The sequence below is a fragment of the Quercus robur genome, chromosome 9, assembly GCF_932294415.1.
Source record: "Quercus robur chromosome 9, dhQueRobu3.1, whole genome shotgun sequence".
Lineage (NCBI taxonomy): Eukaryota > Viridiplantae > Streptophyta > Magnoliopsida > Fagales > Fagaceae > Quercus > Quercus robur.
Window position 1 is genome coordinate 28,453,818 of NC_065542.1, and position 13,806 is coordinate 28,467,623.

Sequence of the window (13,806 nt, forward strand, 5' to 3'; positions counted from 1 at the left end):
TAGTTTTTTCTCAAAAAAAAATGCTGAATTTAGTTATATCTTATTCCTCTTAAGGCCAATCGAGACGTATTAGAGGATGAATCATTTGTAAAGCACACTAGAAACAAATTTCATCTACATATTACATTATTTACAAAATATCTCCTAATAATTCAATGTAAAATTCATTATATTTCCTTAGAAAAAACTTACAAAATTTAAAATACTTTCAAATATATAGATAACTTATTTTATAAAATCTAATATATTGTATCAACTATATTTTATTATAATATAATCACATCAATTTAAGAAGGGCTTAGAACTAACACTTATAGAACAAGTATAGAATAAAAGATGTGGGGTTTGAACTCCACATCCCTACCTATCACAAAAATTAATAAATATTTTGACATGATAATAAAGAACAATCATCATAAAACAGATATTATAAATTGAAATTTTATCCAATTTATAAACAACAACAACAAAAGTATAGCATAATAAGTACAACAAATTAGAGGGCATTTGTTCTATTACATGTGACGCATGTGTGTGCGTGTGTGAGAACCCTATTCTTTTCTAATAGTGAAAAGTTAACCGACATTCTTCTAAATGTAAGCACTTTACCAAACAATAAGGAAAAACAAAAAGTTATGCTTCTTATCAAAAAAAAAGTTGTGCTGATCCTCTCAGTTTTTTTTTTTTTTTTGACAAAGTTTGGTTACAAACTTGATTGTAGCCTAAAATTACAACTCCACTCAAATATGAATTTTTTTTATTAAATATGAATTTTGACAAATTCAACATTGAATTATATTTTATTCTTATATCCTTCATACTCGCAAAATTTCCAAAATTTCAAAGATCAATAACTATGTCATCAACCAAATGTTTAAATTTAAAATTTTTGTAGTCTAAAATTATGCATAAAAAATAAGTTTATAGATCACACAGTAAATAACATCATATTGACATGAAATCTGACAATTATGTTAAGAATATAAAAACTATGTAATCCAACGATTAAATTTTTTAAATATATAGTCATATTAATTTTTTTAGTAGGAGTTATAGCCTTATCTACAACCAAATTTGTAGCCAAACTTTGTCATTTTGTTTTTGCAGATAAGCAATATGCCTTTTGTGTCCTACAAACTATGGATATTGTGAAATGGGTCTCTCTTTTTTTTTTTCCTTTTTTCACAAACTTGCATTGCAGCTGAGGCTAAGATCTGTCTTTCGACCCTTGAATGGCCTACAATATAGTCTCATAATCTGCTTTGTTCTCTGTATTCCCGCCTAACTGCCTTGCCCATTTATCAGCAGGTGGAAGATAAACGCAAGCGCTTCTATAAATATTTTAATAATTTGCTAGTTATAGCAAGGTGCAGGGTGACGATGGATATCTCCTCTGGAAATTTCAAGAGACACTAGTTGAGCTAAAAGATTCTTAACAATAAAACACTCGGTAGAAGTAAAGAATTAATGTCCGTTTGGATAGTTTATTTTTTGTTAGATTATTTTACTATTCATGGACCTTACCTTACTTTACTTTACTTTTTGATATTATTCATGGGTCTCATTGTACCATTTCAGCTAATTTTTACTTTTACCTACAACACTTTCAGTAAAAAAAAAAAAAAAAAAAAATCAATTTCAACAAAATAAGCGAATCCCAAACAGACCTTCAGTGGTTGATATTCAGCATTGCTCGTTCTTGTTTTTGCTTTCTAATAGTTCGAGTACCATAGATAATGACCATGTGAGACAAGCCAAACAGTTTAGTTAGGCTGAACAAGTATCCAAAATTCTTCCCAAGCACCAACTACAAACTTTTATTGATTTCGTTTGGGTTATAATGTCTCAAAAATTTTGGATTTTGAAGTCAGTTTCCTCTTGTAACCAATTCTCTAAACAATAAAGCTTCAATGGATTTTTTCCCCCTGATAATTCAAGTTAAAAATTTTAATTAGTTGTTTTAACTCGTTTTGACTGTTCTATAACTATAAAATCAAAGCAGGTATCTCATCAGTATCAAAACCAAAAGTTAATGAGAATATTGTTTTAATAAATTAATCAAGATACAAATTAAACCACTTGGGTATATTGATATTGCCTGTTCATATACATTGCAAGGATAACAAATACGCAAAACTTCTCTAATTGCTTCCATAATCACCAATTATGCAGAGCTTGCTGTGTAGTGAGAGAATTGATCACCGTCAACCTACAGACAACGGAAATTCAGACACATTTCAATGTCACAGATTTAGTGGTTTTGGCAGCATCTCTCTTGTAGCATACCTGAAGGAACCTTGCAACCCAGGCTGTCATGCGTTTACTTCTAGGAGTGAGACTTCTACGTGAGAAAATGATCAATCATATGACAAATGACATCTGCACCTTCTATATGCATGCTTTGGTTTTTGACCTGTAAGATGCTCAAAGTAGCAATTTGATCCTTTAGACTGACAAAAGTGTTCTACAATTCTTTAAAATAATGTGGGTGTCCAGTGAAAGATCTGTGCTTCCGAAACAGCTAATCAGCTGTTTCTGAAGCACATGAACTAAAAAATGCATAACAAAAAAGGCAATCAAAAATTTAAGTTTGGCATTGCCAATTCATTCAAGTCAAAAACCATGAACAACTGTTTATGCTCTTTTATTTCCTTTTTATTTCTCCACATTTGAGCACAATGTTTAGTTTCCATTTTTGTGTGATCCTTACAAATTAACGATGTATGGTTACATAATACACTTCATCAGACTAGTAGGTTGTTCTCTTCAGCATGGTTTTGAGTGCTTTCCGTCATTCTTGACTTCAGCTTGCATCTACTATCTAATGTCAAGTAATTTTTATTTTTCTTCAAGAGTATGATTTTCTTTTCTTTTCTTTTCCTTTTTTGAGTTCTAATGTGAAGGAACTTCAGCTTTGACAAGCCACAAAGTAATACCTAGAGCCATGTGTAGCACATATTTACACAATAGATTAACAGGATCCAAACAAACTTTAGAATTCCATTTTCCTACAATGCTCCTCTTGTTTCTATTAGGATCATCTTCCAAGGGACAGAAATACCTAATACATCAGTTACCATTGTAATGAGTCTATCTTAAGGTGGGCAACACATCTTTCTTGGCACAGGTCTAATGTGGTGGGTCTACCAAGTAGGTCTGCTGATGTAAAAAAAAAAAAACCCTTTAGACTTGGATAAGATACAATTCATTTACAATGGTTGAATGAGGGGGAAAGAGAAGGGGGAGGGGGGTAAAAACCAAGAAGCAGGTCCTGCGTTCTATATCCTTGACATGGGAGGGCAGTGGTGAGAAATATTTTCCCCCTTTTTCCTCCTTTCTCCTGTTCATCTCCACATGCTTAGGACAAAAAAAGCATAAAGGATGGAAGAACCAATTTTAGAGCTTCTGTTTTTGCATATAGAAACTGACAAAACTGTTATTATCTAAGAAACAATTCCAGCTTTGATATATGTGACCAATAGAAAATACATTGCCACAAACCCAACAGAAAAATGTAAACATACATGTAGACTTGCATATATACCCACATGCATGCATAAGTTCATGAGTCTGTGTGGGCGGGTGATTGTGTGTGTATGTGTGTGTGTTTTGGGGGGGTGGGGGGGGGGGGGGGGGGGGGGGGTGGGGGTGTTGATACCTGAATGACACTATGAGCAGCAAACCTCTGTCTGCTACTATGAAAGCTGACATCTACTTTCTCCCATGACACGCGAGATAGGCCTGTCACCAGTTCCTCTGCACATTTAAGTCCAATCAATGAGCTTGTAAGATTGCAAAGACATTGAAAGATAATAATAGAAAACAACTGAGGAAACAAAGCATGCTAGCAAATGATTACATAATAGCCATGAACTGGTTCTCCGACTAAATCTAATCACTAAAAGAAGATGATTTTATTAAGCAGCAATGGTTGAGAAAGAAATAAAGCAACAACCTTAGCCTTCACCAACCTAAAATGTTTTCAAGCATGAAATGATGTTTTTCTTCTCATCCTCATTTCCTCCATGAAAGCATTATAACTCACAGTAGCAAATGTTTTTAATTAAAATAGTGCTAGATTTAATCCAGAAGCGACCCAGAACTCCAGTTTCTGGCTAATGAAAAATGCAACAAGATAGAGGCAGTCCTGCCCATAAATTGATGAAATTACAAAATTTTAATTCTTACATATAGAATACATTAGGGAATGATCAGGGTTAATGCACTGGAACATACTTAGAGAAACCATAAATTCTCTGAAGGAAAAGAAGCTACAATATTTCAAGTGCTGAACTGATTTTTACAGCTTTGCCTTTCACAAAATGGAGGGGAAAAAAAAGGATTTCTAAATTCTCAGAATGGATAAGAAAGCAAATGTTAGTGTACATAGTATCAAATCTCTTGAGAGGATGTACTATATACATCCCATGTAATGATTCTGTCGGTCATAATAAGATTTTCATTACTTCAAAAAAAAAGTGTAAAACAGTGTCTGGTAAAAAGGATACCCAGTAACACACTATCCAAAAATGTAGACCCAGCTCAATCAATCACCCATCCAGCAGAGAGAGAGAGAGAGAGAGATCAACCATAATTTTAGTTGAAGAATTATTCACAGCTGCTTCATTAGAGATACTAGCAAGCCTTTACTTATGATGCAGCCATTGAAAATTGATTTATTAAAAAATGATGCAGCTATTGAAAATTGACTTGTTACTACTTTGCAAATTCATCTATTTAAATTTTATTTTTATGGAGCCCATGTGTGAAATCCAATTGAAATAAAAATCATGTGGTTTTAATAGTATAATTATATGTATCCTACGGTTAAAAACACTTTATTCAAGAAGTTAAGGTTAATTTTGTATCCAGGGGCAAAACTTTAATTAATGCAACCCCGCAAATTAAGGGTATTTTCTTTTTTTTTTGTAGTATAGTTATTCTAGAATTTTCTAGGAGATCCTAATTATCTTAGATTTTATTTTCTTTAGTCTTATATTTGTTATTACCTTATTAGATTTTTAGTTTACTAGTCAAACTAGGAGCCCTAATACTACCAGCACAAAAAAGAGTCCTTATATACATTTATGCTAAATGTACTCAAAGAATAGATAGAATTGATTAATAAAAATTTTGAATGTTATTATTATTGAAACACTTTGGCCTTATTGTTCCTTTTCTTTTTTTTTTGATAGGTAATATAAGAACTATTATTAATAAATAAAAGATGAAAAATACAAGATGTTCATGATGATGAACAATAAGAAACAGAAGAAACAAACAGCCAAACAAAGAAGAGGGAAATCAAATAGAAAAACTAAGGGAAGACAAAAACTCTGGAAGAGACGAAGACTCAGTAAAACCCCAACAACGAGACCACTCAAAAAGACTACGATGGCTTAAAACCTTCAACTCATCCAACGTCTTCTCCTTTTCTTCCTTTCTCTGTTCTCATTTCGTCTTCTCTTTCTTGTATTACTGAGCATGGGTTCTATTACTATAGAACTAACACTATGAATTTCTCTAATTCTCCTTATAACCCAAAGTCAAGCCCTTCCTCTCACCTATCAAAACCATAAAGCCTCCACGAACTTTCTCTATCAAATAGCCAAAAAAACTACCAAGCTCTAGCCTATGAAGTCATAATCCTTTATTCCATAGCTTTAATCCCTAGATCCACAAACCCTTCTAAAACCTTAACCTGCCACAAGCACAAGTAGACAAATTCCACAATTTGTAGAACGTCACCTTACCATTTAGTTCTTAACTGACACCAACTTGCATCTTTCAGCTTGACAGTTGATTGTTTTCTCTGTCTAAACTATCCATCTATCCCAACATATGCTCATTTATGTTAACCTCATCTAAAGACTATATAAGCGGTTTTAGCCAATTCAACATTCCCAATCTTGGTGATGCCCCATGAAGATACACCTTGGTTGTCCAACTACTAAACCAAAGATGAGAGATGCCAATCAAAACAATACTACCAGTCCTTGCTGCAATTGCCACATCTAGGACCATCATCTTAATAGGTATGCAAACGGACCCCCACATTTTCTCATTAATATACAATGAAAAGAAAGTATTCTTTAGCGTCTTAATTATCAACTAGTTTTATTGAATTTATTGCATAGACATCATCTCTACAATTTCAGCCCTTATTGTTTCAACACTAATAATTTCTGCATTAAAATTTTCACTGCTAAAATTTCAGCTTTATCAAAAAATCAACCCTAACTTCGAAGAAGTTAGTCAAGTTACCCACACCTTAGTAACGTGCTAAAAATATAAGAAATAAGCACGTAAAAGGTCACATTCAAATACACAAAACAGACAAAAACAGGAATAAAAGCCAATGGAGCAAGATCAATTGAAAAGCATGCTAAATAAGCATAGTAAGGAGCTAGTTTAACAAAAGCGACTAGCAAAAACAATCAGAACAGAAATTTCTCTTAAAGTCAAGTTATAAACCTTCTAGCTTGTCAGACCCATGATCTTCAATTGAAGTAGCCTCACACTCCTCAGCTTCATAAGCCTTGCAATGTTCTTCATATACAACATGTGGATATTTTTCATTAAGAGTATCCTCCCACTGATGAATCAAAAAAAAAAAACGATTTGGTTATAAAATTGCAATCAGAATGTGCAGTACCTAAACCACCTAAATCACAGTTACAAAATTCAAGCGAACAACAATACCTTTGGAAGATCACCATTACGCCTAATGCATGATGTTCTCCAGCCCACAATATCTTTATAATGTTTCATAATGGACAACAATGGTGATAAATTGAACATAAATGTTCAAAAGTATAAAATAGTAAGAGCCACATCTTATGTGAAAAAAGGATACGGTCATAGCCCACATTTGAATATGCCACCCGACGTTCGAATGTACGCAATGCAGACCTGCATGAACAAGGTATTTTTTGGATAAGTAATTTAATTTATTGGAGAAAAAGACTGCCTCATGTAGAGAAGTAATACACAAGATGCCTAAAGAATTACAAGCAAATGAAGGAAGTTCTAAGAGCTCTTCAATGGTACATTCTATTATTCAATAGCTTCATATAAGAAAAGTGATGCAAGTACATACATGAAGTAACAGTCACCATCATCTTTTATCATACGTTTAAGCAATGGTGGCTTTCCTTGGTCATTATCAACGAGAAAAAGATGTTGACCTGTTCTCCTAAAAATCCAATGAATAACAAGAGTTGCAGCTTTCTCAAAAGCAGGTACACCAAAAAGAAATGGTACCTGCACAAGACCAAGTTTAACATGATCTGAAAAACCATACTGAACAACAATGTAAGACTGCAAAAATCAAGAACAAGTCCCTCAAACAGACCAGTCAACCCATAAAAGCCATCTAATTTAATACCACAGGAAAATGTTCACCCACTGATCCAACCAGTAAAACAATGAAATATTTGTGGGTTGAATAGCTTTGAAGGTTTTTGTCCTAAATCACCCATTCTCAATCTCCTCCTCTCATTCCCTCTCTCATACGACAGTAGCCTAAACCCAAAATCATCTCAACATCTCCTCCTTTTAAAGATATCAGAAGCTTTATCATTATCAGCTGCATCATCACTCAAATCAAAGCTCTGGATATCATCACCATCTAGCTAGCCACCTTCACCATTCAGCATTGCATAAGAAACCATATGTTTCTCCCTTTATCTTTGGGTTAACTGCTGCTTTTGCTTTATGGCTTTCTCACATAGAACTTTAAATACACCTAACAAACACTTATTTCTACTCACAACCAATATTATAGGAAAATATGGTAAATATGACACCAAGTGAGACATATTTAGATTATGTTCAGAGCTGCTGTAAATCCACCCACTTCTTTCCTGTTATGAGTGGACTTAAAATCACGAATATCTAACATCAAAGGTTGATTTCTCCCCCTTTTAGCACGTCCACAAGTGCAAAGGTAGTAACCACATATGGAAAGTGGGCCACCAATTGACCTTGTCTCCAAAAACTTAAACAGTATATTCTACTTTCATCAGTGCCAAGCCAATTTTTAAGAAGTCCTCCACTTTTTCATTACTAAAAGTCTAACAGCCTAACCAAACAAATCGCATCATTTAATGATTCAACTTCTCTATCTCAATGGGAATCTCAGCTCAATTATTCAACGTACTCAAATGCTTTGTCAAGCAAATCTAATGAAGCTATAATTTCCCTGTCCCACCCCAAGCCATTAATTGCCTTGCAATGACAACACTATCTAATTTGTTCCTGATCACATAAGCACTAATATTTGAGCATTATTAACTTCAGAAAATATAAGCTACTTTTTAACAATGGACAATGATAAAATTTGTAAATCTCAATGATGAACAAATTTCTCCAGAGGGAGAGGTATGGTACCTGCTTATTACCCCTTGAGCCAAGGTGAGGAGTAGCAACAGTAATGAAGTTCACAGCCTTCAAGCCACCTATTGTGGCCCTTGAATCCTCTTCACATCTATTAGCCGTGGAATCCTCTACATTTTCACTCTTAGGTGGTCTATAAAGTCTTCCAATTGCATATCTTGCCACTAGTCCTCCCACAGAGTGTGCAACAAAGGAGATCATGGATAGGTTAGGCTTTCTCTGAATAAGTTCAAGGACCTAGAATTCAAATGTTCTGTTAGTTACAATATTGTGTGCAGTCAACGATTCTTGTCAGAAAAGTAAAAAGATTTGGATAATTTCATAATATCAGGTAGAACCACAGCTCTAACAATACTACCAACCTCCTCTACTAACCGCTCTCCCATCACATCCACCCCATCAAGAGTCAACTTAGACACATTTCGTTCACTACCTGCAAAACAAATCGAACCAACTTAGGTAAAATTGGGCAAATGTTTCTCAATGCTGCAAAAGAGATCCCATGAACTTAGTAGCTTAAATATCAATATTCTATCAATTTAATGTATATCAAAGCAGTTTTGACTATCAGAGAAGGGCACAAGATACTCAAAACCTCAAATTTCTGACAGCTCAAACAAATTAAAGCACTAAATTAACATGTTCCATATCAAAAGGTACAATTATTAATTTGTAGACCACAAAAGTCAAATCTGCAAGCCTCATCAAGGATAATCCTGGGACAAGGCAGTATCTATGTCTAAACACAAGTATTGGTATACAATAGTCCAGACTATGGCCGTCAGAAAAATGAACAATCCAGTGACCAGTTGCAGTAATATATCTACTGTGCAGTGGCATGTTATTAAAATTCACCAAAGAGAAAAAGTGAGAAGGGAGGAAAAAGCAATATTTGTAAGGATACAAGAAAGCACAAAACATAGCTTTAGAAGCAAAAAGGGAGTAAGAATGATTTGTTATTAAAATTGAATAATGGAAAAGTTGGAGAAATATAAAATAAGCATGAATTAGAATGGAGGAAAAAGAAATCACGGTAAGGAAAGAAGAGAGTTGCAAGCACGCACCAAAGTTTGGGAGGGGCACGTGGGGGAATCATGAGTCAAAGGTAGAGAGTGTGCAGGTAAAAGAAAAAGGAAATGACCTCCCTTAGAGGTTGAACTATTGCCATGGGCTTCTTTTTGGTTGTTAATTTAACATGCTTCAAATTCTTGTTAGATTATATATCTATGTTTTGTACTTCAAAAAAATTTCACCATTTCTTCAAGGTCTAGAAAATCTCAACACTGACTTCAGCAATTTTAGGACCCAAACATACTACACTGTTGAGAGCCTTATGAATATAATAGTTTTATCATTTCCCAATTCCAATTAGTGGCATGGAGAACAAATCCTGATTAAGAGTTAAAAAATACATTGCCCAATTCAAATAAGACTTATAAAACATATTTTAGCTCCCAAATTAAGATAAAGTTATAGGCTCTCTTTCATATAATTCACCCAATCTTCCCTACATTACAAAAATAGCATTTAAGTGAAATGGACAGGCCAAAAGATTGAGATAGAACCTTAAACAAGGTCAAATAAAAATGCTTTTGAGTGATTGATAACCCAATGAAACTAGCAACGTGAGGACAGAACAAAAAGTTTTGTTTTCAACTTGAAAGCATAATTATATGCCACTTACAATGAACAATCACTTTATCAGGGAGCATTTTAACAAACTGCTCTGCTGCAAACTTCCAATCTGAGGTGCTGCACAAATAAATATCAATTACTTTCAGCAATCTACAGAAGTTATAAAATTTTCAAATAGAATGTAATAATATTTCTGGTTGTTGAAGGTAAATTAAATAAACTTTTAGTTTAAATAATTTACTCTATACGCAATAACAGATAACAAGACCATTAAGCATTATCGAGTTAGACTAGTTCAACCAAATGAAGCATTAAAATGATAAATCAGAGAAAACCCAAAACAAAAGAAGCCAAAATTTTAACTCATACAACTAAATAGCCTTCAAGAATAAACAAATTGCCAACAAAATTCTACTAACAATAAAACCAAGTCTTAGTTCCAAAAATTTAGGGTCAAATACAGATCCACAACAAAGTAGTTAGGGTCGCCACATGTATTATTTTCTGCCATTATATTCTATCCGAAGTCATTTTTATGACTTCAAGTAATGTTATTTAAGTCTACCTCTACCTCTTTTCATTCCTTAGACTTAATCAACTCACCATATCTCAATGGTGAATTAATCATTCTCCTATACACATGACCAAACCATATCAAGCCACACTTCTTCATCTTTTCATCAATATGGATCCACTTATCTTTAAGAGATATTTCCTCATTTCAAATCGTATCCTACTATCCTTGCATTTCCAGTTTTCCATTTATTCATATTAACATTCTCATTTCAACTACGCTCATATTATGAACATTTTAATTCTCACACTAGTTACAGCTCATCATATATATCCTTAACAAATTTCAAATCAAAAAAATATATCCTTAACAAACTTAATATACTTTATAGGAACTCCTTTCTTTTCTAAAATCCATCACATAACCTCTCTAAGGATCCCATGAAGAAGTTTACGAGCTTCTCTATATTTTTCCATTAGACGTCAGATTAAAAAAATTGCATCCGTGGTAGATCACCCTCACATAAAACCAAATTGATTCTTCAATGTTGTTATTGCTCCGTGTCTTTACCCATGTTCAAGAGAGCAACAAAACGTAAAAACAAACAAAACAATTTGCCCACCAAAGCTGACAAAAACGTAGCAAAAATCCTTTAATTTTTAATGCATGCTCTAAATAATGGAGCTGAATTCAGAAAAATAGAAGGTTTCAAATTATTAATAAAAACGAAAAATCATCAATCAAAGAAGTGAAAATTGAAATGCCCTACCATTTCCGATATAAACATAAATAAAGCATACATTTAATAAGACATTAAAATTACATTTACAAAATGAAACATGAAATATCAAATTTATGAAGTGATCGAGAAAAAAATAATGACAGAATTATCCAAAATCTCTTAAAATTCAGAAATTACACGTTATCAAATAGTAGCAGAATTAATTAACCAAAAATAAAATAAAATTCACCAGGGAACAAATTAGTAACAAATGGATCAGAGCAAGACCTATAATTTAGCGAAATGAACAATTCAAACGATTATCAAAACCAGTAAAAAAATTTAGAAAAACGACAAATAAATAAAACGAAGGTTAAGCTATCATCAAACAGAATCAGAATCAAAAACAACAAATTCACGTGAAATTATAGATCCTAAAAATCTGAAAAATCAAAATCAAACAAGAATTCGAGCCAGACCTGCCGAGAATTCCATTCACCATGACGACGAGATGATAAGCCGAAGAAGAATCAGAGTCCTTGCAGCTCCAAACGTCGCAGCATCCATTAACCGACTCGGAGGAGCAAACTCCGTTCTGTACGGCACCGTTTTCCATATCCAAAATTCCAAAAGCTCAACTAAGCTCAGTCAAGTTCAGATGAAGCGCATTGATCGAAATAAATAGGGAATCGGAACCGAGTGGGCGATCGAGTGAGACGAGCACGAGTGGAGTTCGTGGCGGGAACAGATTCTCGGGAAAATTTGGGACAGAAAGTGCGAGAAAGTGAGTGAAAATAAAACTGGCGTGTGAGAAAAAGAGAGAGAGAGAGGTGGGTGGGTGTGTTGAGAGAAAATGAAATGAAACGATCGGAGAGAGAAAAATATAAAAGAGTCCTTTGAGCGAAGGAAACTGTAGCGATTATTTTGGGAATTGAAAATTGTATTTTGGATAAAAGGGCTGAGCTTTAGTGCTTTGATTATACACTACGGTGTCTTGGAGTGACCAATTAGTTGCCGCCACGTCACCACTGGACATGATTTGTTTCCGCAACCGCAAATAATTAATTCTTCAAGTTTTGTATTAATTGTATTTGATCCTTTACTTCTAAGGATTGCATGTTTGCACGTCAAAAAATAAAATAAAATTAATAAGAATTGCATGTTTGCAAGAATTATATATCATCAACGTCATAAATTTGTCATCTTCACTTTTCTATGTTTTTCTTGTTTACTTTTTTCTCTTTGCGTTAAAAAAGTTATGAAACATGATTGGCATGAACAAAAGACGTGGTACCAACTAATTAATGTCTTTTATAGTTATGATTATGTTTATATTATGTTGAAGAGCGTGTTCAATTATTAGTTACTCTTATTCAAGATTATTAGGTGAGTCCTAGGTGTTTCTTAAAAAAAAAAAAAAAGTTGGGTCCTAGTTAACTCAATTGGTAAAGTTTTTAATTGTTAAATAAAATATATAGAGTTCAATCCCGCCTATACCAAAAATCAATTAGTATCTTAGTCTAATAATAAAGAAGACAATCATAAAAAACAAACGTCATAAATTAAAACTCTATAAAAACTAAAAAGAAAAGTTGATTAGCCTTTAGGTATCACCAACCTAAAGTATTGTTGAGTCATCTTGGGTAGAGGGGTTCATCGAAGAAATCAATCAGTTTTTTTTTTTAGTAAGTCATTTTTGCATCACATTATAAAATCAGTCTCTAAAATAAGAACCAACATCACACCATAGATTACAAAAAAAGTCAAAGTAGGCAATAGAGGTTTTCCATTAGCATGGTCGACAGGCTGCTATTAAGTGTGCGTTTGGGAAGTGCTTAAAGTTGTAGCTTATTGTTAATTTTAGCTTATTTTTGTTACTATTCATGAGTTCAATCGCACTTTTGATACTATTCATGGATTCCACTGTACTATTTAGCTTATTTTTTAACTTTTTTTCTACACTTTTAGCAAAAAAAAATTAGATTCAGCTAAATAAGCTATTCTCAAACAAACAACCTTACACGTGGTTTTTCAATGTGAATTTCTTAATTTGGACAGTGGATGATGAGATTTGATGATTTTTAGTGGTGGATTTGGAGTTTGTGTGGTCAATTTGTATAGCTTTGATTATTGGACATACACAGCAATGTTAGACTTAGGTGGCTAACCTAGGGTAAGGGTCGAAACAAATTTTACTTGTGGTGGTTAATGTACTTTTATTGACTTTTCAAATCTCTTGGAGATGAATAAATTATAGGGGTCCATTTGTCACCCAAAAAAAAAAAAAAAAAACCAACACCCACAATTGCCAATACCATCAAAGATTACCAAAAGTGGTTTGATCAAGTGTAGTTATGGTCAATGATGAAATGATTTTGAACCCTAACTATGAGCATGCTCAATCTCTAATAGAATTCTTGAGCGTATAAACAACCTGTGTCACTATTCAATCACAATTGTGTGGAATTTACACTTAGTTATCTAAGTTATGGGAAACGTATAAAAGGTTTGTGTATAAAACGTGTGAAAAATGAATTAT

At 33.3% G+C, this 13,806-nt stretch overlaps 1 protein-coding gene across 3 annotated transcripts; it reads right to left on the minus strand.

Annotated features, from left to right (window-relative positions):
* Positions 1–2,029: 2,029 nt before the first annotated feature.
* LOC126700343 (putative lipase C4A8.10) lies at positions 2,030–12,176 on the minus strand. Of its 3 annotated transcripts, XR_007647120.1 has the most exons (11): positions 11,747–12,170; positions 10,082–10,149; positions 8,760–8,830; positions 8,392–8,634; positions 7,100–7,263; positions 6,857–6,912; positions 6,703–6,755; positions 6,475–6,595; positions 3,659–3,756; positions 2,287–2,413; positions 2,030–2,209 (listed from the first exon to the last, which is right to left on the minus strand). XR_007647120.1 is itself a non-coding variant. In XM_050398440.1 (10 exons), exons 1-10 carry the CDS (start codon positions 11,881–11,883, stop codon positions 2,342–2,344), a joined length of 1,083 nt encoding a protein of 360 aa, XP_050254397.1. In that variant the 5' UTR covers positions 11,884–12,171; the 3' UTR covers positions 2,030–2,341. The 3 variants fall into 3 exon arrangements, 2 of the variants coding, with proteins under 2 accessions (XP_050254397.1, XP_050254396.1); XM_050398440.1 differs by having other exon boundaries at positions 2,030–2,413; positions 11,747–12,171; XM_050398439.1 differs by lacking the exon at positions 2,030–2,209 and having other exon boundaries at positions 2,320–3,357; positions 11,747–12,176.
* Positions 12,177–13,806: the final 1,630 nt, after the last annotated feature.